We start from the raw sequence: 26728 nt of genomic DNA, 5'->3' as shown, positions 1-26728 counted from the left end.
GGGTTAACTTATAAAGTGACATTTTAAATTTGCCGCTAAACTTCCGGTTCGAAACGCCTCTGAGGATGACGTATGCGCGTGACGTAGCCCGGCGAACACGGGTATGCCTTCCACATTGAAGTCGATACGAAAAAGCTCTGTTTTCATTTCATAATTCCACAGTATTCTGGACATCTGTGTTCGTGAATCTGTTTCAATCATGTTCATTGCATTATGGAGAAGGAAGCCAAGCAAGCAAAGAAGAAAGTTGTCGGTGCGAAATGGACGTATTTTTCGAACGTAGTCAGCCACAACAGTACACAGCCGGCGCTTCTTTGTTTACATTCCCGAAAGATGCAGTCAAGATGGAAGAACTCGGATAACAGAGACTCTAACCAGGAGGACTTTTGATTTGGATACACAGACGCCTGTAGAGAACTGGGACAACACAGACTCTTACCAGGATTACTTTGATTTGGATGACAAAGACGCAGACGTGCTACTGTGAGTATGCAGCTTTGGCTTTTTTTTGCGTATGTACGTAACTTTTTTAAAATATATAAGCTTTATGAACCTTGGGTTAGGTGAACGGTCTTTTGGGCTGAGTGATTGTGTGTGTTGATCATGTGTTTGAATTGTATTGGCGTGTTCTATGGAGCTAGGAGCTAGCAGAGGAGCTAGCATAACACGTACCGTACCTACGTGCGCGTCACGTACGTAACTTTTTAAAAATATATAAGCTTTATGAACCTTGGATTAGGTGAACGGTCTTTTGGGCTGAGTGATTGTGTGTGTTGATCATGTGTTTGAATTGTATTGGCGTGTTCTATGGAGCTAGGAGCTAGCAGAGGAGCTAGCATAACACATACCGTACCTACGTGCGCGTCACGTACGTAACTTTTTAAAAATATATAAGCTTTATGAACCTTGGGTTAGGTGAACGGTCTTTTGGGCTGAGTGATTGTGTGTGTTGATCAGGTGTTTGAATTGTATTGGCGTGTTCTATGGAGCTAGGAGCTAGCAGAGGAGCTAGGAGCTAGCATAACAAACACGCAGGTGTTATTATGCAGGATTAATTTGTGGCATATTAAATATAAGCCTGGTTGTGTTGTGGCTAATAGAGTATATATATGTCTTGTGTTTATTTACTGTTGTAGTCATTCCCAGCTGAATATCAGGTACCGTGAGTATGCAGCCTTGGCTGCTAAACATTCGATAACTTGACCGTATGTGCGCGTCACGTACGTAACTTTTTAAAAATATATAAGCTTTATGAACCTTGGGTTAAGGAAACGGTCTTTTGGGCTGAGTGATGGTGTGTGTTGATCAGGTGTTTGAATTGTATTGGCGTGTTCTATGGAGCTAGGAGCTAGCAGAGGAGCTAGGAGCTAGCATAACAAACACGCAGGTGTTTTTATGCAGGATTAATTTGTGGCATATTAAATATAAGCCTGGTTGTGTTGTGGCTAATAGAGTATATATATGTCTTGTGTTTATTTACTGTTGTAGTCATTCCCAGCTGAATATCAGGTCACCCCCGGCTCTTACAGCATCTTCCCTATCTGAATAGCTTCAACTCCCCACTAGTCCTTCACTTGCACTTTACTCATCCACAAATCTTTCATCCTCGCTCAAATTAATGGGGAAATTGTCGCTTTCTCGGTCCGAATCTCTCTCACTTCATGCGGCCATCATTGTAAACAATAGGGAACTTTGCGTATATGTTCAACTGACTACGTCACGCTACTTCCGGTAGGGGCAAGCCTTTTTTTTATCAGATACCAAAAGTTGCAATCTTTATCGTCGTTGTTCTATACTAAATCCTTTCAGCAAAAATATGGCAATATCGCGAAATGATCAAGTATGACACATAGAATAGATCTGCTATCCCCGTTTAAATAAAAAAAATTCATTTCAGTAGGCCTTTAAACTTAGTTTGTAAAAAATAAACATTAATATTTAAAACTTAGTTGTTTGTAAAAAATAAAATAAACATTAACATTTAAAACGTAGTTGTTTGTAAAAAATAAATAAACATGAATATTTCAAACTTAGTTGTTTGTAAAACAAATAAACATTAATATTCAAAACTTAGTTTGTCAAAAATAAACATTAATATTTCAACCTTAGTTTGTCAAAAATAAACATTAATATTTAAAACCTAGTTGTTCGTAAAAAAAAACCCATTAATATTTAAAACTTAGTTATATGTAAAAAACAAATAAACAATATTTAAAACTAAGTTTGTAAAAAAAATCAAAAAAATTCAAACTTGATTTGTAAAAAATAAACATTAATATTTAAAACGTAGTTGTTGGTAAAAAAATAAACATGAATATTTAAAACTTAGTTTGTAAAAAATAAACATTAATATTTAAAACTTAGTTGTTTGTAAAAAATAAAATAAAATAAACATTAATATTTAAAACTTAGTTGTTTGTAAAAAATAAAATAAACATTAACGTTTAAAACTTAGTTGTTTGTAAAAAAACACATTATTTAAAACTTAGTTTGTAAAAAAATAAACATTAATATTTAAACTTAGTTTGTAAAAAAATAAACATTAATATTTAAACTTAGTTTGTAAAAAATAAACATTAATATTTAAAACTTATTTGTTTGTAAAAAATTAAATAAACATTAATATTTAAAACTTAGTTGTTTGTAAAAAATCAAATAAACATTAACATTTAAAACATAGTTGTTTGTACAAAATAAATAAACATGAATATTTCAAACTTAGTTGTTTGTAAAACAAATAAACATTAATATTCAAAACTTAGTTTGTCAAAAATAAACATTAATATTTCAACCTTAGTTTGTCAAAAATAAACATTAATATTTAAAACCTAGTTGTTCGTAAAAAAAACCCATTAATATTTAAAACTGAGTTGTATGTAAAAAACAAATAAACAATATTTAAAACTAAGTTTGTAAAAAAAATCAAAAAAATTCAAACTTGGTTTGTAAAAAATAAACATTAATATTTAAAACGTAGTTGTTGGTAAAAAAAAAACATGAATATTTAAAACTTAGTTTGTAAAAAATAAACATTAATATTTAAAACTTAGTTGTTTGTAAAAAATAAAATAAAATAAACATTAATATTTAAAAGTTAGTTGTTTGTAAAAAATAAAATAAACATTAACATTTAAAACTTAGTTGTTTGTAAAAAAACACATTATTTAAAACTTAGTTTGTAAAAAAATAAACATTAATATTTAAACTTAGTTTGTAAAAAATAAACATTAATATTTAAAACTTTTGTTTGTAAAAAATAAAATAAAATAAACATTAATATTTAAAACTTAGTTGTTTGTAAAAAATAAAATAAACATTAACATTTAAAACGCATTAATATTCCAAACTTAGTTTGTCAAAAATAAACATTAATATTTCAACCTTAGTTTGTCAAAAAATAAACATTATTGTTTAAAACTCAATATTCAAAATGAGGTTTTTATGGCATAAATCGGTTTCCCGGTTCGCACCACGGAGCACTTTTTTACGCGGCACTTGAACGCAGCACACGCATCCAGCCTCGGGGGGGAGTTTCCGGCAGCGTCACGTGACATCCGCCCCGCCTCCCTATTGGTCCTCGGCACGTGTCACAGTCGCTGCTCTCAGCCAATCAGAGACGAGACGCAAAGTATTTCAGCCTCTTTTTTTTTACGACGGAGAAACATTTCAACATTTTGTCTCCGCAACAACAACAAAAAAACACTCAAATTGTGCAGAATGAGGAGAAAAGTGAAATGATTTTAATTGGCGAGAAAAAGAGGACATTTGACACAATTAGGGCGGAAATTGGAGGCGGCTTTGTTTTATAGCGGCGGTAAATTGGGGCTCGGGTTCCCGGGAATCTGCGCGCTATGGACGGCGGAGGTCGGGAGTCGAACCGGAACACCAACTTCTACATCGACGACATTTTGAGGGCGGATTTCGGGCTGAAGAGGAAAGGCGCGGCGGGCGAGGCCAGCGTCACCGGAAGGAGGGACGAGCCCAAAGCCGCCAGTTCCGGATTCGCCGACGGCCTCCGGCGGCCCGACGACGCCCGGAAAAGTGAGCTGCGAGGCGGCCAGGCGGCGGAGAAGGACCGGGGGGAGGAGCGGGACGAGGGCGCACCTGACGCCGCCAAACAGATGCTGTGGCCGGCCTGGGTTTACTGTACGCGCTACTCGGACCGACCGTCCTCAGGTTGGTCACTCATAAAACTACTTTTATTTCAACTTTTTTTAATGACGAAATAATATTCATAGGTAACAAATATTCACATTTTTCTCACTTTATGCTTTTTTTTGGTGCCTTTTGCTGCTGTTTTTGTTGCAAAAATACCCAACTTTTGAAAGTTGACCCCAACTTTACAATTTTAAAGCATATTATTCATGATTAATATTCGATTTAGTTCATTTTTCTGCAAACTTTTCTTCTTCAAGCAAAAACGACCCCCCCTCCCAAACAATAGTGAGAAGAAAAAGGCGCTCATTTGACCTTCAAAATAAATCTTTTTTTTGCGTGAATTTGATGAATTATGCGAAAACTTTTCGGTTGAAAAGTTTTAGAAAATGCTAACAATTTTTTTAAGCCTTTAAATCATTTTTTGTGACACCCCCCCACCCCCTTCGAGCTTCGTTCGATCGATACACGAATCAATGACAAGGCGATTATTGCACCGTCATCAAAATGATTAATAACTACGCATTAATAATAATTCGATCAAATCCCATTTTTACACACAAACTTTGGTTTTCAAAGATGATTATTTCTTTTTTCGATTTGGAAAATATTGCGAAACAAAAACGACGTCGACAAAGTTTAAAAAAATATTTAAAGAGTTTTTAAAATAAATGAGAGTTAATAAATAAAAAGGCATGGAAAAGAAACCAAGTTGACGCCATTGTTCGACACTTTCTTTGTTAATATTTCATTAGCATATTTTGGAGAATGGGGGTTGTCCCAAAAAAAAAATAATAATAATTCGATGAAACTACAAAAAAATAATAAATAAAAAATATATTGAAAGAGTTTATGAGCTTTTTGAAGTTTTGGTGTCATTTTGAGGATTTTACGCAACATTTGGAAGCTACTTTCGTTCTCTTTACTCAACAAAGTTTGTTTTTACTGCATTATTATTCATTTTTTTCCACTGCTTAATCAACTTATGGACAGAAAAAGTGATTATTGATATTTCTTGCCTTTTTTTTCTCGTGCAGGACAAGTTGGTGGAAATGTCCTCTAAAAGTACAAATAAAGTGTAAAAATATGTTAATAATTGGAGTTATTTAGTTCATTGAATTTAACGTCGATTTAAGGTTGGCTAAAATGTCGATTGTTGCTTCTCGTCCGAACTTTTATCACGTTCTGAAATTTAGAAAGGAGACAAAAAGAGTTTTTCCGCCATGGTTGCCATGGTAACGAAGAGGCACCGAGCCCCCCCAAGCATCCCCTGGCCCCTCCCCCATCTCCTCCTCCATTCATCCATCTTTAATAATATTTTCAAAAGACAAATATATTTAAAACATGGTCAGTAATTACTTTAAAAAAAAATCAAAGTTTTACAGTAAAAATTTGCAGAATTTGACAGTCTTTATTCTTTTTTTTTTTTACAGTGAATTATTGTAAAAGGAAAAACGGTATCAATTATCATTTTACGGTCAAATTCTGGAAGTTTATTTATTTATTTATTTTACCGTAATACCTGATTTATTTTCAACGAATATGAGGTCAAATCAAAAATAGAAACGACATAAATGATAAATATTACAAACATGAGGATATAAAATATAATAATAAATAACACAAGTTTAGAAAAAATGTTTCCTAAATTGTTTATTTTCTATATTCCGTAAATTAAATTGCTGATTGTTCACATCGTTGATTGACATAGGAATATTTTTTATATGCAAAAGTGGTTAGTAATTGTAATATTATTTTAAAATAAAAGTTAATAATTGTAATATTTGAAAATAGAAGTTAATAGTTCTAATATTACATTTGAAAATAGAAGTTAATAATTGTAATATTATTTTAAAAATAAAAGTTAATAATTGTAATATTTTAAAATAGAAGTTAATAGTTCTAATATTACATTTGAAAATAGAAGTTAATAATTGTAACATTATTTTAAAAATAAAAGTTAATAATTGTAATATTTTAAAATAGAAGTTAATAGTTCTAATATTACATTTGAAAATAGAAGTTAATAATTGTAATATTACATTTTAAAATAAAGCTTATTAATGCAGGATACAAAATATTATTAATAAGTGCGAACATACAACAACGTTTTTGTATATTCTGTAAATTAAATAGCTGATAATTATTGAGTAATATTCTACTTTTTAGACAGTTTATCATATTTTAATCGCCACTGTGTTACTGTGTTGTTAGCATTAAAGTATATATAGCAGTTCTAAAAGTTAAATAAAAAGTCATACAAGAGTTTGGAGAAACTTTTATGGACAACCCAATTAAAGTCTGAAAAATCAATGATTTTATTGAATAGTTAAATGTTTTGTTTACAGATTTTATTAACAAATATCGAATGATTTTTAGCATATTTTTAATGTAGAAAATATGACCATTAATAAATAATTAATAAATGTTTTGTTTACAGATTTTATTGACAAATATCGAATGATTTTAGCATCTTTTTAATGTACAAAAGTTGACCATTAATAAATAATTAATAAATGTTTTGTTTACAGATTTTATTGACAAATTTCGAATCATTTTAGCATCTTTTTTAATGTAGAAACTATGACCATTAATAAATAATTAATAAATGTTTTGTTTACAGATTTTATTGACAAATTTCGAATGATTTTAGCATCTTTTTAATGTAGAAAATATGACCATTAATAAATAATTAATAAATGTTTTGTTTACAGATTTTATTGACAAATTTCGAATGATTTTAGCATCTTTTTAATGTAGAAAAGTTGACCATTAATAAATCATTAATAAATGTTTTGTTTACAGATTTTATTGACAAATATCGAATGATTTTAGCATCTTTTTAATGTAGAAAATATGACCATTAATAAATAATTAATAAATGTTTTGTTTACAGATTTTATTGACAAATATCGAATGATTTTAGCATCTTTTTAATGTAGAAAAGTTGACCATTAATAAATAATTAATAAATGTTTTGTTTACAGATTTTATTGACAAATATCGAATGATTTTAGCATCTTTTTAATGTAGAAAAGTTGACCATTAATAAATAATTAATAAATGTTTTGTTTACAGATTTTATTGACAAATTTCGAATGATTTTAGCATCTTTTTAATGTAGAAAAGTGGACTATTTGTGTATTTCTTACATTTAATAAAGATATTAAACACATGATAGTGTAAACAATACAAATGTACTAATTAAACAATACAAATGTAACAATAATTGATACAAATGTACTAATTAAACAATACTAACAAATCATACATTTATAAAAGTTTAAAATAACTTTGTTAAATCCATCTTTTCTACCGCTTGTCCCGTGCGGGGGGAGGCGGGGTACACCCTGGACAAGTCGCCACCTCATCACAAGGCCAAACGTTTTAAAATATTCTGAAATATTGAATTAATTAATTAATTAATTAATTAACATCTATATTTATTACAGTTAAGAAAAAAAGAAAAAACATTTAAAATGTGTTGATAAACTTTAATGTACAGAAATACCTAAAATGCGTCTTTAAATATTCTGAAAAATAAATTAAAGATATTTAATATTTAATATTTAAGTGTTAAAAAACATTAATGGACAGGATTACCTAAAATTCATTTTTAAATATTCTCTAAAATAAATATAAATTTTAATTACAAATGTTTGGATCATTTAATTTATTTGAATCTGTATTGGATTATTTTCATGCACAAAGTTTTACTTCTTGTATAAATATGACATTTTAAACGTCAAGGTTATAGTGAAATAAAATACATGACATTAATTCAAAAAATGAATCCAGTTTTTAAAAACTGTAATGGACAAGTTGCACTTAAAATTCGTTTCCAAATATTCTATTAATTAAATTGCTTAAATTATATATATTTTATTGACACGTGTTTAATTTATATTTGAAAACTTTTTTTTGCATATATTTTACGTACAAGAGTTTTCACTATTTTTAAAATGGAAGTTTTTGTTCAATTAAAGTAAAAAGGACACTTTAGGATGAAAAACTAATTAAAGAAATATACAAAATCCAGCATTTATAAAAGTTTTGAAACACTTTAATGGACAAGTTCGTTTTAAAATATTTATTAATATATTTTATGATCATTTATCTTATTTTTAAACTTTTAGCCCATTTTTATGTACGAAATAAATCCCATTTTGTGTAAAAATGACATTTTAAATGATTGTTTGCATCTTTCGTGGAGCAAAGTCATCTATATATATATATATATATATATATATATATATATATATATATATATATATATATATATATATATATATATATATATATATATATATATATATATATATATATATATATATTGCACTTTAAGATGCAAGTTAAATTAAAATCAAAACGTCAGCAAATTAATAAAATATTATACATTTATTAAATGTTTGTTTTTATAGATGTACTAATATATTTTATTATCATTTGTTTAGATCATTTATCTTATTTTTAAACTTTTACCACATTTTTATGTACGAAATAAATCCCATTTTGTGTAAAAATGACATTTTAAATGATTGTTTGCATCTTTCGTGGAGCAAAGTCATCTATATATATATATATATATATATATATATATATATATATATATATATATATATATATAGCACTTTAAGATGCAAGTTAAATTAAAATCAAAACGTCAGCAAATTAATAAAATATTATACATTTATTAAATGTTCGTTTTTATAGATGTACTAATATATTTTATTATCATTTGTTTAGATCATTTATCTTATTTTTAAACTTTTACCACATTTTCATGTACGAAATAAATACATTTTAAATGATTGTTTGCAAAAGTCGTTATTTGTGTAAATGTGAAATATTAAATTAAAGTCAAGACGGCAGTAAATTAATAAAATATGAAAGTTTAATGGACATTTCGTTTTTAAATATTAAATATGTAGATGTTATTGAACGAAAATCGATATTTATTCCTAATTACTACATTATTTGTCGAAATATTACATTAAAAAAAAAAGATTTTTAGCAACTAAAGTCTCAAAGCGGACTCACATTTGGACTTTAAATGGCCAAAAGCCCCAAAGAAGACTAACTATTGGTCCTGGTCCCGCCTCTAAGGTCCCAGGTCCCGCAAGGCCAAAGCGGCCCGGAGTCCGACCAAGGACGACAAGCGGCCCAGGACGGCCTTCACGGCGGAGCAGCTCCTGCGCCTGCGCGCGGAGTTCCAGAACAATCGCTACCTGACCGAGCAGCGCCGCAAGAACCTGGCCAAGGACCTGGGTCTCAACGAGTCCCAGATCAAGATCTGGTTCCAGAACAAGCGGGCCAAGATGAAGAAGAGCAGCGCGGAGCAGAACTCTCTGGCGGCGCGGCTGATGGCGCAGGGACTTTACAACCACGCCGCCAAGGACGACAGCGACTAACAACGCCACCACTACTCCAACTACGCAAGCATCTGCCGCGCGTTGCGCGCGCAACTCATCCTCAGGGCTGTTGTGTCGGCGGTGGTGCGTTCACGCACCGAGGGAGCGTATAGGAAAGAAGCAAGCTGCTCTGGCGGCGCTAACAACATTGTTTTGATTGTGACGTCATGAAAACTGCTAAAGTCCAAAGAGTTTTTTCTACATTTTTATGTCGTTGTTGGTCTCTTTAGCGCTTCTAGTCTGGCCTTGCTAACACTTTGACTTCAGGTCTTCATCTGCCCACTGAGCCCACGACCGTGCCTTGGTCTACGCCTGGCCCCGCCCCCTTTTCATCTCAAACACCAATAAATGCATATTGTTCCATGCTACGCTAATTTGCTTGGTCGGCTAACAGCAGTCTTACAACACACATGTCCACTGCAGTGGACGTGTGTGTTTTAAATACAAACTACTTTGAGTCCACTGCAGTGGACGTGTGGGTTTTAAATATAAACTACTTTGTGTCCACTGCAGTGGACGTGTGTGTTTTAAATACAAACTACTTTTTGTCCACTGCAGTGGACGTGTGTGTTTTAAATACAAACTACTTTGTGTCCACTGCAGTGGACGTGTGTGTTTTAAATAAGAGATAATTTGTGTCCACTGCAGTGGACGTGTGTTTTAAATAAGAGATACTTTGTGTCCACTGCAGTGGACATGTGTGTTTTAAATAAGAGATACTTTGTGTCCACTGCAGTGGACATGTGTGTTTTAAATACAAAGTACTTTGTGTCCACTGCAGTGGACGTGTGTGTTTTAAATAAGAGATCATTTGTATCCACTGCAGTGGACATGTGTTTTAAATATAAATTACTTTATGTCCACTGCAGTGGACATGTGTGTTTTAAATACAAACTACTTTGTGTCCACTGCAGTGGACGTGTGTGTTTTAAATACAAACTACTTTGTGTCCACTGCAGTGGACGTGTGTGTTTTAAATACAAACTACTCTGTGTCCACTGCAGTGGACGTGTGTGTTTTAAATAAGAGATAATTTGTGTCCACTGCAGTGGACATGTGTTTTAAATATACATTACTTTATTTCCACTGCAGTGGACATGTGTGTTTTAAATACAAACTACTTTGTGTCCACTGCAGTGGACATGTGTGTTTTAAATACAAACTACTTTGTGTCCACTGCAGTGGACGTGTGTGTTTTAAATAAGAGATACATTTTGTCCACTGCAGTGGACATGTGTTTTAAATATAAATTACTTTGTGTCCACTGCAGTGGACATGTATGTTTTAAATAAGAGATACTTTGTGTCCACTGCAGTGGACATGTGTGTTTTAAATACAAACTACTTTGTGTCCACTGCAGTGGACGTGTGTGTTTTAAATAAGAGATAATTTGTGTCCACTGCAGTGGACGTGTGTGTTTTAAATATAAATTACTTTATGTCCACTGCAGTGGACATGTGTGTTTTAAACAAGATACTTTGTGTCCACTGCAGTGGACATGTGTGTTTTAAATACAAACTACTTTGTGTCCACTGCAGTGGACGTGTGTGTTTTAAATAAGAGATAATTTGTGTCCACTGCAGTGGACTTGTTTTAAATATAAATTACTTTATGTCCACTGCAGTGGACATGTGTGTTTTAAACAAGACACTTTGTGTCCACTGCAGTGGACATGTGTGTTTTAAATACAAACTACTTTGTGTCCACTGCAGTGGACGTGTGTGTTTTAAATAGAAACTACTTTGTGTCCACTGCAGTGGACGTGTGTGTTTTAAATAAGAGATACTTTGTGGCCACTGCAGTGGACATGTGTGTTTTAAATACAAACTACTTTGTGTCCACTGCAGTGGACGTGTGTGTTTTAAATACAAACTACTTTGTGTCCACTGCAGTGGACGTGTGTGTTTTAAATAAGAGATACTTTGTGTCTACTGCAGTGGACATGTGTTTTAAATATAAATTATTTTATGTCCACTGCAGTGGACATGTGTGTTTTAAAGAAGATACTTTGTGTCCACTGCAGTGGAAATGTGTGTTAAATACAAACTACTTTGTGTCCACTGCAGTGGACGTGTGTGTTTTAAATAAGATACTTTGTGTCCACTGCAGTGGACATGTGTGTTTTAAATACAAACTACTTTGTGTCCACTGCAGTGGACGTGTGTGTTTTAAATACAAACTACTTTGTGTCCACTGCAGTGGACGTGTGTGTTTTAAATAAGATACTTTGTGTCCACTGCAGTGGACATGTGTTTTAAATATAAATTACTTTATGTCCACTGCAGTGGACATGTGTGTTTTAAAGAAGATACTTTGTGTCCACTGCAGTGGACATGTGTGTTAAATACAAACTACTTTGTGTCCACTGCAGTGGACGTGTGTGTTTTAAATAAGATACTTTGTGTCCACTGCAGTGGACATGTGTGTTTTAAATACAAACTACTTTGTGTCCACTGCAGTGGACGTGTGTGTTTTAAATAGGAGACACTTTGTGTCCACTGCAGTGGACGTGTGTGTTTTAAATAAGATACTTTGTGTCCACTGCAGTGGACATGTGTTTTAAATATAAATTACTTTATGTCCACTGCAGTGAACTTGTGTGTTTTAAATAAGAGATACTTTGTGTCCACTGCAGTGGATGTGTGTGTTTTAAATAAGAGGCACTTTGTGTCCACTGCAGTGGACATGTGTGTTTTAAATACAAACTACTTTGTGTCCACTGCATTGGACGTGTGTGTTTTAAATACAAACTACTTTGTGTCCACTGCTGTGGACGTGTGTGTTTTAAATAAGAGATCATTTGTGTCCACTGCAGTGGACATGTGTTTTAAATATAAATTACTTTATGTCCACTGCAGTGGACATGTGTGTTTTAAATAAGGGATACTTTGTGTCCACTGCAGTGGACGTGTGTGTTTTAAATACAAACTACTTTGTGTCCACTGCAGTGGACGTGTGTTTTAAATATAAACTACTTTGTGTCCACTGCAGTGGACGTGTGTGTTTTAAATACAAACTACTTTGTGTCCACTGCAGTGGACGTGTGTGTTTTAAATAAGAGATACTTTGTGTCCACTGCAGTGGACATGTATGTTTTAAATAAGAGATACTTTGTGTCCACTGCAGTGGACATGTGTGTTTTAAATACAAACTACTTTGTGTCCACTGCAGTGGATGTGTGTGTTTTAAATAAGAGATAATTTGTGTCCACTGCAGTGGACGTGTGTTTTAAATATAAATTACTTTATGTCCACTGCAGTGGTCATGTGTGTTTTAAACAAGATACTTTGTGTCCACTGCAGTGGACCTGTGTGTTTTAAATACAAACTACTTTGTGTCCACTGCAGTGGACGTGTTTGTTTTAAATAAGATACTTTGTGTCCACTGCAGTGGACGTGTGTGTTTTAAATAGGAGACACTTTGTGTCCACTGCAGTGGACATGTGTGTTTTAAATAAGATACTTTGTGTCCACTGCAGTGGACATGTGTGTTTTAAATACAAACCGCTTTGTGTCCACTGCAGTGGACGTGTGTGTTTTACATACAAACCACTTTGTGTCCACTGCAGTGGACGTGTGTGTTTTAAATACAAACTACTTTGTGTCCACTGCAGTGGACGTGTGTGTTTTAAATAAGAGATACATTTTGTCCACTGCAGTGGACATGTGTGTTTTAAATACAAACTACTTTGTGTCCACTGCAGTGGACGTGTGTGTTTTAAATACAAACTACTTTGTGTCCACTGCAGTGGACGTGTGTGTTTTAAATAATAGATACATTTTGTCCACTGCAGTGGACATGTGTTTTAAATATAAATTACTTTATGTCCACTGCAGTGGACATGTGTGTTTTAAATAAGAGATACTTAGTGTCCACTGCAGTGGACATGTATGTTTTAAATAAGAGATACTTTGTGTCCACTGCAGTGGACATGTGTGTTTTAAAAAAGAGATACTTTGTGTCCACTGCAGTGGACATGTGTGTTTTAAATAAGAGATACTTTGTGTCCACTGCAGTGGACGTGTGTTTTAAATACAAACTACTTCGTGTCCACTGCAGTGGACGTGTGTGTTTTAAATAAGAGATAATTTGTGTCCACTGCAGTGGACATGTGTTTTAAATATAAATTACTTTATGTCCACTGCAGTGGACATGTGTGTTTTAAACAAGATACTTTGTGTCCACTGCAGTGGACATGTGTGTTTTAAATAAGAGATACTTTGTGTCCACTGCAGTGGACATGTGTGTTTTAAATAAGAGATACTTTGTGTCCACTGCAGTGGACATGTATGTTTTAAATAAGAGATACTTTGTGTCCACTTTAGTGGACGTTTGTGTTTTACATAAGAGATCATTTGTGTCCACTGCAGTGGACGTGTGTGTGTTTTAAATAAGAACTATTTTTTGTCCACTCCAGTGGACGTGTGTGTTTTCAATAAGATCTATACGTCCACTGCAGTGGACATGTGTGATTAGAATAACAAGCAATTTTTTTGTAAAAAAAAAATTGAGCAAAAACGTCCATTGCAGTGGACAAAAAAAAAGCTTTTATGCAAAACACAAATGTCCACTACACTGGACATTTGTTGTCTCTACTTTTCCAGTGTTCCAAAATGCTTGTTATTCTTAGCACCAAATGTCCACTGCAGTGCACATATGTGTTCAGAACACCAAGCTTTTTTCTGTGCTGCCAACAAAATCAGTCGACAACAAAGGATGAATGTGATGAAAATAATGAGATATTTTTATTGTAAAAACAGCAAATGTCCACTACAGTGGACGCTGGAGCGTTTGGGATGTATTAGAGCATGGACATAAAGTTTCATGTTTGGACGCCCCTACTGTGTATGAAAATGCAGCGAGCTTGTTTTTACATTTTTTACTTCAGGTTTTCTATTTGAACATGTTTCTATTATCACCTTTGATAAAGTGTTGGGACGGATTTGTATCCACTTGTTGGCCGCGGGGACGTTTGCTCAAATAAAATACAATAAAAAACACAAAAAGAATCAAATAAAAAGCTGACATGCAAACATTTGTTTTCTTATTTGGATTATTTTTAGTCATTTTAAAACATTAAATCTCAGAATTCACCTCAAATTTGACTGGAAAAGTTGAGATGACTTGATAAGCAACAGGGTTCACTTGATAAGGTGAGGTGTTTAAATGTTCACTTGATAAGGTGAGGTGTTTAAATGTTCACTTGATAAGGTGAGGGGTTTAAATGTTCACTTGATAAGGGGAGGTGTTTGAAGGTTCACTTGATAAGGGGTAGTATTTAAAGGGTCACTTGATAAGGTGAGGTGTTTAAAGGTTTACTTGATAAGGTGAGGCGTTTAAATGTTCACTTGATACGTTGAGGTGTTTAAAGGTTTATTTGATAAGGTGAGGCGTTTAAAGGTTTACTTGATAAGGTGAGGTGTTTAGAGATGTATCTGATAAGTTTAGGTGTTTACATGTTCACTTGATAAGGGGAGGTGTTTGAAGGTTCACTTGATAAGGTGAGGTTTTTGAAGGTTCACTTGATAAGGTGAGGTGTTTAAAGGTTCACTTGATAAGGTGAGGTGTTTAAAGGTTCACTCGACAAGGTGAGGTGTTTAAAGGTTCACTTGATAAGGTGAGGTGTTTAAAGGGTCACTTGATAAGGTGAGGTGTTTAAAGGTTTACTTGATAAGGTGAGGCGTTTAAATGTCCACTTGATAAGTTGAGGTGTTTAAAGGTTCATTTGATAAGGTGAGGCGTTTAAAGGTTTACTTGATAAGGTGAGGTGTTTAGAGATTTATCTGATAAGTTTAGGTGTTTACATGTTCACTTGATAAGGGGAGGTGTTTGAAGGTTCACTTGATAAGGTGAGGTTTTTTAAGGTTCACTTGATAAGGTGAGGTGTTTAAAGGTTCACTTGATAAGGTGAGGTGTTTAAAGGTTCACTCGACAAGGTGAGGTGTTTAAAGGTTCACTTGATAAGGTGAGGTGTTTGAAGGTTCACTTGATAAGTTGAGGTGTTCAAAGTTTCGCTTGATAAGGTAAGGTGTTTAAAGGGTCACTTAATAAGGTGAGGTGTTTTAATGTTCACTTGATAAGGTGAGGTGTTTGAAGGTCAACTTATTAAGGTAAGGTGTTTAAAGGTTAACTTGATAAGGTAAGGTTTGTAAAGGTTCACTTCAGAAGGTGAGGTGTGTAGAGGTTCACTTCATAAGGTGAGATGTTCAAAAGTTCACTTGATAAGGTGAGATGTTTAAAGGTTCCTTTGATAAGGTGAGGCATTTAAAGGTTCACTTAATAAAGTGAGGTGTTTAAATGTACACTTGATAAGTTGAGGTGTTTAAAGGTTCACTTGATAAGGTGAGACATTTAAAGGTCCACTTGATAAGGTGAGACATTTAAAGGTTCACTTGATAAGGTGAGCTGTTTAAAGGTTCACTTGATAAGGTGAGGTGTTTAAAGGTTCACTCAACAAGGTGAGGTGTTTAAAGGTTCACTTGATAAGGTGAGGTGTTCAAAGTTTCGCTTGATAAGGTAAGGTGTTTAAAGGGTCACTTAATAAGGTGAGGTGTTTTAATGTCCACTTGATAAGGTGAGGTGTTTGAAGGTTAACTTATTAAGGTAAGGTGTTTAAAGGTTAACTTGATAAGGTAAGGTTTGTAAAGGTTCACTTCAGAAGGTGAGGTGTGTAGAGGTTCACTTCATAAGGTGAGATGTTCAAAAGGTCACTTGATAAGGTGAGATGTTTAAAGGTTCACTTGATAAGGTGAGGCATTTAAAGGTTCACTTAATAAAGTGAGGTGTTTGAATGTACACTTGATAAGTTGAGTCGTTTAAAGGTTCACTTGATAAGGTGAGACATTTAAAGGTTCACTTGATAAGGTGAGACATTTAAAGGTTCACTTGATAAGGTGAGGTGTTTAAAGGTTCACTTGATAAGGTGAGGTGTTTAAAGGTTCACTCGACAAGGTGAGGTGTTTAAAGGTTCACTTGATAAGGTGAGGTGTTTGAAGGTTCACTTGATAAGTTGAGGTGTTCAAAGTTTCACTTGATAAGGTGAGGTGTTTTAATGTTCACTTGATAAGGTGAGGTGTTTGAAGGTTAACTTATTACGTTAAGGTGTTTAAAGGTTAACTTGATAAGGTAAGGTTTGTAAAGGTTCACTTCAGAAGGTGAGGTGTGTAGAGGTTCACTTCATAAGGTGAGATGTTCAAAAGTTCACTTGATAAGGTGAGATGTTTAAAGGATCACTTGATAAGGTGAGGCATTTAAATGTTCACTTAATAAAGTGAGGTGTTTAAATGTACACTTGATAAGTTGAGGTGTTTAAAGGTTCACTTGATAAGGTGAGACATTTAAAGGTTCACTTGATAAGATGAGGTGTTTAAAGGTTCAAATGATGAGGTGAGGTGTTTAAAGGTTCCCTTGATAAGGTGAGGCGCACTTAAGTAAGCGCATAAGTACGTACTTAAGTACGTGCTGAAGTATGCACTTAAGTAGGTGCTGAAGTATGCACTTAAAGGCCTACTGAAATGATTTTTTTTTATTTAAACGGGGATAGCAGATCTATTCTATGTGTCATACTTGATCATTTCGCGATATTGCCATATTTTTGCTGAAAGAATTTAGTATAGAACAACGACGATAAAGATTGCAACTTTTGGTATCTGATAAAAAAAAGGCTTGCACCTACCGGAAGTAGCGTGACGTAGTCAGTTGAACATATACGCAAAGTTCCCTATTGTTTACAATGATGGCCGCATGAAGTGAGAGAGATTCGGACCGAGAAAGCGACAATTTCCCCATTAATTTGAGCGAGGATGAAAGATTTGTGGATGAGTAAAGTGCAAGTGAAGGACTAGTGGGGAGTTGAAGCTATTCAGATAGGGAAGATGCTGTGAGAGCCGGGGGTGACCTGATATTCAGCTGGGAATGACTACAACAGTAAATAAACACAAGACATATATATACTCTATTAGCCACAACACAACCAGGCTTATATTTAATATGCCACAAATTAATCCTGCATAAAAACACCTGCGTGTTTGTTATGCTAGCTCCTAGCTCCTCTGCTAGCTCCTAGCTCCATAGAACAGAGAAACATAGCCAGGACTTGTGATCTCGCCAGAAAGATGTCCAGGCATCGAGTAATTGTCTCTGGCCCCCTGCCTGCGAGAGGCAATGATGAGAGATATAGCAGATTAGTCTCGCTTAACAAGTGGTTGGCTATCTACTGTAGGCAGCAGGGACTAACGTTTATTGATAACTGGCCCTCTTTCTGGGGCAAACCAGGCTTGCTGATGAGAGACGGCCTTCACCCTAACCAGGAAGGCGCCATCATCCTGTCTAGAAACATAGACTACTATTTAAGTCTCACTTGACTGACTACACTAGAGCAAGCCCGGTCACAGGCAATTACAATGTCTGTTAGTCCGGGTGAGGAGTCAGTTAAGCTAGAACTAGCCAGCGCCAGGCTGGATAATCCATGTACGCATAGCAATTCTCTTAGAATAATACACAATTCACATAATGTTTTTTCTGTTGTCTGTGTCAGAGGTGGACATGCATTCTACTGAGGTGGCAAATTATGATATGTCCAGTCTATTGCAGCACCAAGCAAACAATCGGAAAATTCCCGTCATATCAATTCCTAGATATGGTCGAAACTATTTAAAGTGCACTACGCATAATAAACGCAACATTGTTAATATTGCCACTACGGATAATCTTAACAAAAACTCGTCAAAACAGCCCAATACCTATAATATGGGCTTTTTAAACATAAGATCATTGTCTCCCAAGGCGTTATTGGTTAATGAGGTCATTAGAGACAACAATCTTAACGTCATTGGTCTTAGCGAAACCTGGCTCAAACCGGACGAATTTTTTGCGCTCAATGAGGCATCTCCTCCTAACTATACGAATGCGCATGTTGCCCGCCCTCTTAAAAGGGGAGGGGGTGTCGCACTAATATACAATGAAAATTTCAACCTTACCCCTAACCTAAATAATAAATATAAATCGTTTGAGGTGCTTACTATGAGGTCTGTCACACCGCTACCTCTCGACCTGGCTGTTATCTACCGCCCCCCTGGGCCCTATTCGGACTTTATCAGTGAATTCTCAGAGTTCGTTGCTGATCTAGTGACGCACGCCGACAATATAATCATAATGGGGGACTTTAATATCCATATGAATACCCCATCGGACCCTCAGTGCGTGGCGCTCCAAACCATAATTGATAGCTGTGGTCTTACACAAATAATACATGAACCCACGCATCGCAACGGTAATACAATAGATCTAGTGCTTGTCAGGGGTGTCACCACCTCCAAAGTTATGATACTTCCATATACTAAAGTAATGTCCGATCATTACCTTATAAAATTTGAAGTTTTGACTCTTTGTCAACAAGCTAATAATAATAATAACTGCTATAGCGGCCGCAACATTAATGCTGCCACAACGATGACTCTTGCTGACCTACTGCCTTCGGTAATAGCACCATTCCCAAATTATGTCGGCTCTATTGATAAACTCACTAACAACTTTGACGATGCCTTGCGCGAAATTATTGATAGTATAGCACCGCTAAAGCAAAAAAGGGCCCCTAAAAGGCGCACCCCATGGTTTACAGAAGAAATTAGAGCTCATAAATTATCATGTAGAAAACTGGAACGCAAATGGCGCGCGACTAAACTTGAGGTTTTCCATCAAGCATGGAGTGATAGTTTAATAACTTATAAACGCATGCTTACCTTAGCTAAAACTAAATACTACTCAAATCTCATCCGCCTCAACAAAAACGATCCTAAATTTCTGTTTAGTACAGTAGCATCGCTAACCCAACAAGGGACTCCTCCCAGTAGCTCCACCCACTCGGCAGATGATTTTATGAATTTCTTTAATAAGAAAATTGAACTCATTAGAAAGGAGATTAAAGACAACGCATCCCAGCTACAACTGGGCTCTATTAACACAAATACGACTGTATATACGACGGACACTGCCCTCCAAAATAGTCTCTCTATTTTTGATGAAATAACATTAGAGGAATTATTACAGCGTGTAAGTGGGATAAAACAAACAACATGTTTACTTGACCCACTTCCTGGGAAACTTATCAAGGAACTGTTTGTATTATTAGGTCCATCAGTGTTAAATATTATAAACTTATCACTTTCCTCCGGCACTGTTCCCCTAGCATTCAAAAAAGCGGTTATTCATCCTCTGCTCAAAAGACCTAACCTCGATCCTGACCTCATGGTAAACTACCGACCGGTCTCCCACCTTCCGTTTATTTCCAAAATTCTCGAAAAAACTGTTGCACAGCAGCTAAATGAACACTTAGTGACTAACAATCTCTGTGAACCTTTTCAATCCGGTTTCAGGGCAAATCACTCTACGGAGACAGCCCTCGCAAAAATGACTAATGATCTATTGCTAACGATGGATTCTGATGCGTCATCTATGTTGCTGCTTCTTGATCTTAGCGCCGCTTTCGATACCGTCGATCATAATATTTTATTAGAGCGTATCAAAACACGTATTGGTATGTCAGACTTAGCCTTGTCTTGGTTTAACTCTTATCTTACTGACAGGATGCAGTGCGTCTCCCATAACAATGTGACCTCGGACTATGTCAAGGTAACGTGCGGAGTTCCCCAGGGTTCGGTTCTTGGCCCTGCACTCTTTAGTATTTACATGCTGCCGCTGGGTGACATCATACGCAAGTACGGTGTTAGCTTTCACTGTTATGCTGATGACACTCAACTCTACATGCCCCTAAAGCTGACCAACACGCCGGACTGTAGTCAGCTGGAGGCGTGTCTTAATGAAATTAAACAATGGATGTCCGCTAACTTTTTGCAACTCAACGCTAAGAAAACGGAAATGCTGATTATCGGTCCTGCTAGACACCAACATCTATTTAATAATACCACCTTAACATTTGACAACCAAACAATTAAACAAGGAGACTCGGTAAAGAATCTGGGTATTATCTTCGACCCAACTCTCTCGTTTGAGTCACACATTAAGAGTGTTACTAAAACGGCCTTCTTTCATCTCCGTAATATCGCTAAAATTCGTTCCATCTTGTCCACTAGCGACGCTGAGATCATTATTCATGCGTTCGTTACGTCTCGTCTCGATTACTGTAACGTATTATTTTCGGGCCTCCCTATGTCTAGCATTAAAAGATTACAGTTGGTACAAAATGCGGCTGCAAGGCTTTTGACAAAAACAAGAAAGTTTGATCATATTACGCCTATACTGGCTCACTTGCACTGGCTTCCTGTGCACTTAAGATGCGACTTTAAGGTTTTACTACTTACGTATAAAATATTACACGGTTTAGCTCCAGCCTATCTCGCCGATTGTATTGTACCATATGTCCCGACAAGAAATCTGCGTTCAAAGAACTCCGGCTTATTAGTGATTCCCAGAGCCAAAAAAAAGTCTGCGGGCTATAGAGCGTTTTCTATTCGGGCTCCAGTACTCTGGAATGCCCTCCCGGTAACAGTTAGAGATGCTACCTCAGTAGAAGCATTTAAGTCCCATCTTAAAACTCATTTGTATAATCTAGCCTTTAAATAGACCCCCCCCTTTTTTAGACCAGTTGATCTGCCGTTTCTTTTCTTCTCTCCTCTTCTCCCCTGTCCCTTGCGAGGGGGAGTTGCATAGGTCCGGTGGCCATGGATGAAGTGCTGGCTGTCCAGAGCCGGGACCCCGGGTGGACCACTAGCCTGTGCATCGGTTGGGGACATCTCTGCGCTGCTGACCCGTCTCCGCTCGGGATGGTTTCCTGTTGGCCCCGCTGTGGACTGGACTCCCGCTGATGTGTTGGATCCACTGTGGACTGGACTTTCACAATGTTATGTCAGACCCACTCGACATCCGTTGCTTTCGGTCTCCCTAGAGGGGGGGGGGTTACCCACATATGCGGTCCTCTCCAAGGTTTCTCATAGTCATTCACCGACGTCCCACTGGGGTGAGTTTTTCCTTGCCCGTATGTGGGCTCTGTACCGAGGATGTCGTTGTGGCTTGTACAGCCCTTTGAGACACTTGTGATTTAGGGCTATATAAATAAACATTGATTGATTGATTGATTGAGAACACGCCAATACAATTCAAACACCTGATCAACACACACAATCACTCAGCCCAAAAGACCGTTTACCTAACCCAAGGTTCATAAAGCTTATATATTTTTAAAAAGTTGCGCACATACGGTCAAGTTATCGAATGTTTAGCAGCCAAGGCTGCATACTCACGGTACCTGATATTCAGCTGGGAATGACTACAACAGTAAATAAACACAAGACATATATATACTCTATTAGCCACAACACAACCAGGCTTATATTTAATATGCCACAAATTAATCCTGCATAATAACACCTGCGTGTTTGTTATGCTAGCTCCTAGCTCCTCTGCTAGCTCCTAGCTCCATAGAACACGCCAATACAATTCAAACACCTGATCAACACACACAATCACTCAGCCCAAAAGACCGTTCACCTAACCCAAGGTTCATAAAGCTTATATATTTTTAAAAAGTTACGTACGTGACGCGCACGTACGGTACGGTACGTGTTATGCTAGCTCCTAGCTCCTCTGCTAGCTCCTAGCTCCATAGAACACGCCAATACAATTCAAACACATGATCAACACACACAATCACTCAGCCCAAAAGACCGTTCACCTAACCCAAGGTTCATAAAGCTTATATATTTAAAAAAAGTTACGTACATACGCAAAAAAAAGCCAAAGCTGCATACTCACAGTAGCACGTCTGCGTCTTTGTCATCCAAATCAAAGTAATCCTGGTAAGAGTCTGTGTTGTCCCAGTTCTCTACAGGCGTCTGTGTATCCAAATCAAAAGTCCTCCTGGTTAGAGTCTCTGTTATCCGAGTTCTTCCATCTTGACTGCATCTTTCGGGAATGTAAACAAAGAAGCGCCGGCTGTGTACTGTTGTGGCTGACTACGTTCGAAAAATACGTCCATTTCGCACCGACAACTTTCTTCTTTGCTTGCTCGGCTTCCTTCTCCATAATGCAATGAACATGATTGAAACAGATTCACGAACACAGATGTCCAGAATACTGTGGAATTATGAAATGAAAACAGAGCTTTTTCGTATCGGCTTCAATGTGGAAGGCATACCCGTGTTCGCCGGGCTACGTCACACGCATACGTCATCCTCGGAGGCGTTTCGAACCGGAAGTTTAGCGGCAAATTTAAAATGTCACTTTATAAGTTAACCCGGCCGTATTGGCATGTGTTATAATGTTAAGATTTCATCATTGATATATAAACTATCAGACTGCGTGGTCGGTAGTAGTGGGTTTCAGTAGGCCTTTAAGTACGTGCTGAAGTATGCACTTAAGTAGGCGCTTAAGTACGTGCTGAAGTATGCACTTAAGTAGGTGCTGAAGTATGCACTTAAGTACGTGCTGAAGTATGCACTTAAGTAGGCGCTTAAGTACGTGCTTAAGTATGCACTTAAGTAGGCACTGAAGTACGCACTTAAGTACGTGCTGAAGTATGCACTTAAGTAGGCGCTTAAGTACGTGCTGAAATACACGCTCAAATATATGCTCAAGTAAGCGCTGAAATACACGCCCAAGTACACACTTAAGTACGCACTCAAGTACACACTTAAGTATGCGCTTAAGTAAGTGCTGAAATACCCACTTAAGTATGCATTTAAGTGAGGTGAGTTTTTTCACGCCCCCCTGTAGTTAATGTTTTTTCTATTTGTATGTGCCAAATTACCTTTACTATTAAAAAAATGCTATTACTCAACTGCCTCTCACGCCCCCCTTCACCCGACACCACCCCCCCCCCCCAGGTGACAGTTTTTCACCCCCCCCCCCTGTAGTTAATGTTATTTTATAAGTATGTGCCAAATTACTCCTTTACTATCACCAAAAATGCTATTACACAATTGCCTCTCACGCCCCCCTTCACTCGACACCTCACGCCCCCTGCAGGTGAGTTTTTTCACGCCCCCTTGTAGTTAATATTTTTTTTATTTGTATGTGCCAAATTAGTCTTTTACTATCACCAAAAATGCTATTACACAATTGCCTCTCACGCCCCCTTTACCTGACACCTCACGCCCCCCCCAGTGACAGCTTTTTCACGCCCCCCTGTAGTTAATGTTATTTTATCTGTATGCGGCAAATTAGTTCTTTACTCGCATGAAAATTGCTATTACACAATGGCCTCTCACGCCCCCCTTCACCTGACACTTCACGCACCACATTTTATGTCAACACATAGTTCTAAAGTTGATATTTCAGCTTATTTTTTAAATATCTGACTCGTTTTTAACACTTGATTGCCTGGGACCCTCTCCCTGACCACCTGAGGGCACCACAGACTGGATGCTTTAGAAAAAGGCTTAAAAACCCTTCTTTTTAAAAAACCTTTTTTTTCATTTTTAGATATATGCGTGCTAGTTCTAGCTATTAGGCTGTTGTAGTTTTTACTTTTATTTATTTTTATTATCTTTTTATTTTTTTAATACACTGTAGCACTTTGAGGTTGTTTGCTCAAGTGCTTTTACAAATAAAATCTATTATTATTATTAAAGTATTAATTTTTTTTTAACATTTTATGTCAATGCATAGATCTAAAGTTGATATTTCAGCTTATTTTTTGAAATATCTGACTCGTTTTTAACACTTGATTGCCTGGGACCCTCTCCCTGACCACCTGAGGGCACCACAGACTGTGGATGCTTTAAAAAAAGACTTAAAAACCCTTCTTTTTAAAAAAGCCTTCTTTTTTTTTAGATATATGTGTGCTAGTTCTAGCTATTAGGCTGTTGTAGTTTTTACTTTTATTTATTTTTATTATCTTTTTATTTTTTTAATACACTGTAGCACTTTGAGGTTGTTTGCTCAAGTGCTTTTACAAATAAAATGTATTATTATTATTAAAGTATTACATTTTTTTTTAACATTTTATGTCAACGGATAGATCTAAAGTTGATATTTCAGCTTATTTTTTAAATATCTGACTCGTTTTTAACACTTGAATGACTGGGACCCTTTTGGGTCCCCGGGACCTTTGACAAAAGAGTATAAAGTATAAAACATTTTTTAACAACGCATAGATCTAAAGTAGATATTTCAGCTTTTTTTTTAAAATATCTGACTCGTTTTTAACAATTGATTTACTGGGACCCTTTTGGGTCCCCGGGCCCTTTGACAAAATGGCAAAAAAATTTATTATTTTTCTAAACATTTTATGTCAACGGATAAATCTAAAGTTGATATTTCAGCAGATTTAAAAAAAAAAATATCTGACTGGTTTTTAACACTTGAATGACTGGGACCCTTTTGGGTCCCCCGGGCCCTTTGACAAAAGAGCATAAATACAGACAGGCTAACCTCCGAGGACAAAGCTCCGAACAATGGGAGACCGGGCTTTCTGCTCCGCCGCTCCCAGTCTGTGGGACGCTCTCCCTGACCACCTGAGGGCACCACAGACTGTGGATGCTTTTAAAAAAGGCCTAAAAACCCCGGGACCTTTAACGTTCCCCTAAAACTAGCATAACTTTAGGACCACGGTCACATGGTTTTGTGGTGTCTCTCAGTCTGTGGAACGCTCTCCCTGACCACCTGAGGGCACCACATACTGTGAATGCTTTTAAAAAAGGCTTAAAAACCCCGGGACCTTTAACGTTCCCTAAAACTAGCATAACTTTAGGACCATGGTCACATGGTTTTGTGGTGTCTCTCAGTCTGTGGAACGCTCTCCCGGACCACCTGAGGGCACCACAGACTGTGAATGCTTTTAAAAAAGGCTTAAAAACCCCGGGACCTTTAACGTTCCCTAAAACTAGCATAACTTTAGGACCACGGTCACATGGTTTTGTGGTGTCTCTCAGTCTGTGGAACGCTCTCCCGGACCACCTGAGGGCACCACAGACTGTGAATGCTTTTAAAAAAGGCTTAAAAACCCCGGGACCTTTAACGTTCCCTAAAACTAGCATAACTTTAGGACCACGGTCACATGGTTTTGTGGTGCCTCTCTGCAATGAATGTAGTTTTTTCCTCCACCTGTGTTGTGGTTTAAAAGGGCAGACGAAGCGACTTAAAAACGCGTCAAAAGTCGCGAGGTCTCGGCGGACAAAAGGCGATCCCCCTCGCCGAGTCAGGCCGCTTTAGTTCCCTAAACGCTTCCTAGTCTAAATGAGGGCGGGGGGGTTTAAGGCGGAAATATAATTACAGGCTGAAAGCGCGGGAGGCGGAGCCAGGTTTTTGACATCAGAGCGATTTCACAGGCGGCCTTTAGACGAGGAGCCAAGCTGATCAAAGCTGGCTGCAGCCGGCCCACAAGGGGAGACTTAAGTATGCTAATCTCCAGGACAAATATATTTTAATCTTGTTAGAATACAACTTAATGCCAAACTTTAAACTTTGTCTCTAAAGCTCCTTTCCAGCCCAACACTCACCTTTTATCACTTTCGCACCTTTCAGCGTTTATTGCTTCTCGCAGGAAACTCTTTTGTCTTTCAGTCGCTAACATCTGAGCACAACATGCACACACATGTGTAAATAGTTATTATTAGCATACAATGTTACATTTTTAATAGTTAAAACCCATTTAAAATTGTTTCTTCTTTCTATTAAGTAGACATTTTGTCATATTTTCATAGTAAATACACATAATATATATTTTAGTTGTTAAATATTCATTGTGAATTTGGACTATTTTAAATGTTAATGTCATACATGTACCATAGAATAGTAGCATTCAATATTTTCTTAATTTTATTTATGTATTATAGTTTTATTTTGGTATATATTATACATATTATACTTTTATTTACATATAAATAGAATATATTCTTATAATTTAATTTATTAATTTCAATACAATTGTAAGTATCTTTATTTACATATAATACAACAGATATAAATATTTTCTTATTTTATTTAGGTATTATTGTATTACTTTTATTTTAGTATATTATACTTTTATTTACATATAAATAGAATATATTCTTATCATTTCATTTATTAATTTCAATAAAATTGTAAGTATCTTTATTTACATATAATACAACAGATATAAATATTTTCTTATTTTATTTAGATATTATTGTATTACTTTTATTTTAGTATATTATACTTTTATTTACATATAAATAGAATATATT

General features: G+C 36.0%; 1 protein-coding gene across 1 annotated transcript; it reads left to right on the top strand.

The window, feature by feature from the left end:
* Positions 1–3619: 3619 nt before the first annotated feature.
* Positions 3620–9921, top strand: LOC133664782 (homeobox protein engrailed-2b-like). The gene is made up of 2 exons (XM_062069685.1): positions 3620–4176; positions 9262–9921. The coding sequence occupies exons 1-2, from the start codon at positions 3852–3854 to the stop codon at positions 9564–9566; spliced, it is 630 nt and encodes a 209-aa protein (XP_061925669.1). The 5' UTR covers positions 3620–3851; the 3' UTR covers positions 9567–9921.
* Positions 9922–26728: the final 16807 nt, after the last annotated feature.

This window comes from Entelurus aequoreus, linkage group LG14 (assembly GCF_033978785.1).
Source record: "Entelurus aequoreus isolate RoL-2023_Sb linkage group LG14, RoL_Eaeq_v1.1, whole genome shotgun sequence".
Lineage (NCBI taxonomy): Eukaryota > Metazoa > Chordata > Actinopteri > Syngnathiformes > Syngnathidae > Entelurus > Entelurus aequoreus.
The sequence above is the reverse complement of the archived record's forward strand: the minus strand, read 5'-3'. Positions and strand labels throughout refer to the sequence as shown.

Coding starts and splice junctions, on each gene's coding strand:
- LOC133664782 (XM_062069685.1), top strand. CDS start 3,852: ATGGACGGCGGAGGTCGGGAGTCGAACCGGAACACCAACTTCTACATC. Junction 4,177..9,261: donor CTCGGACCGACCGTCCTCAG/GTTGGTCACTCA, acceptor CCCGCCTCTAAG/GTCCCAGGTCCCGCAAGGCC.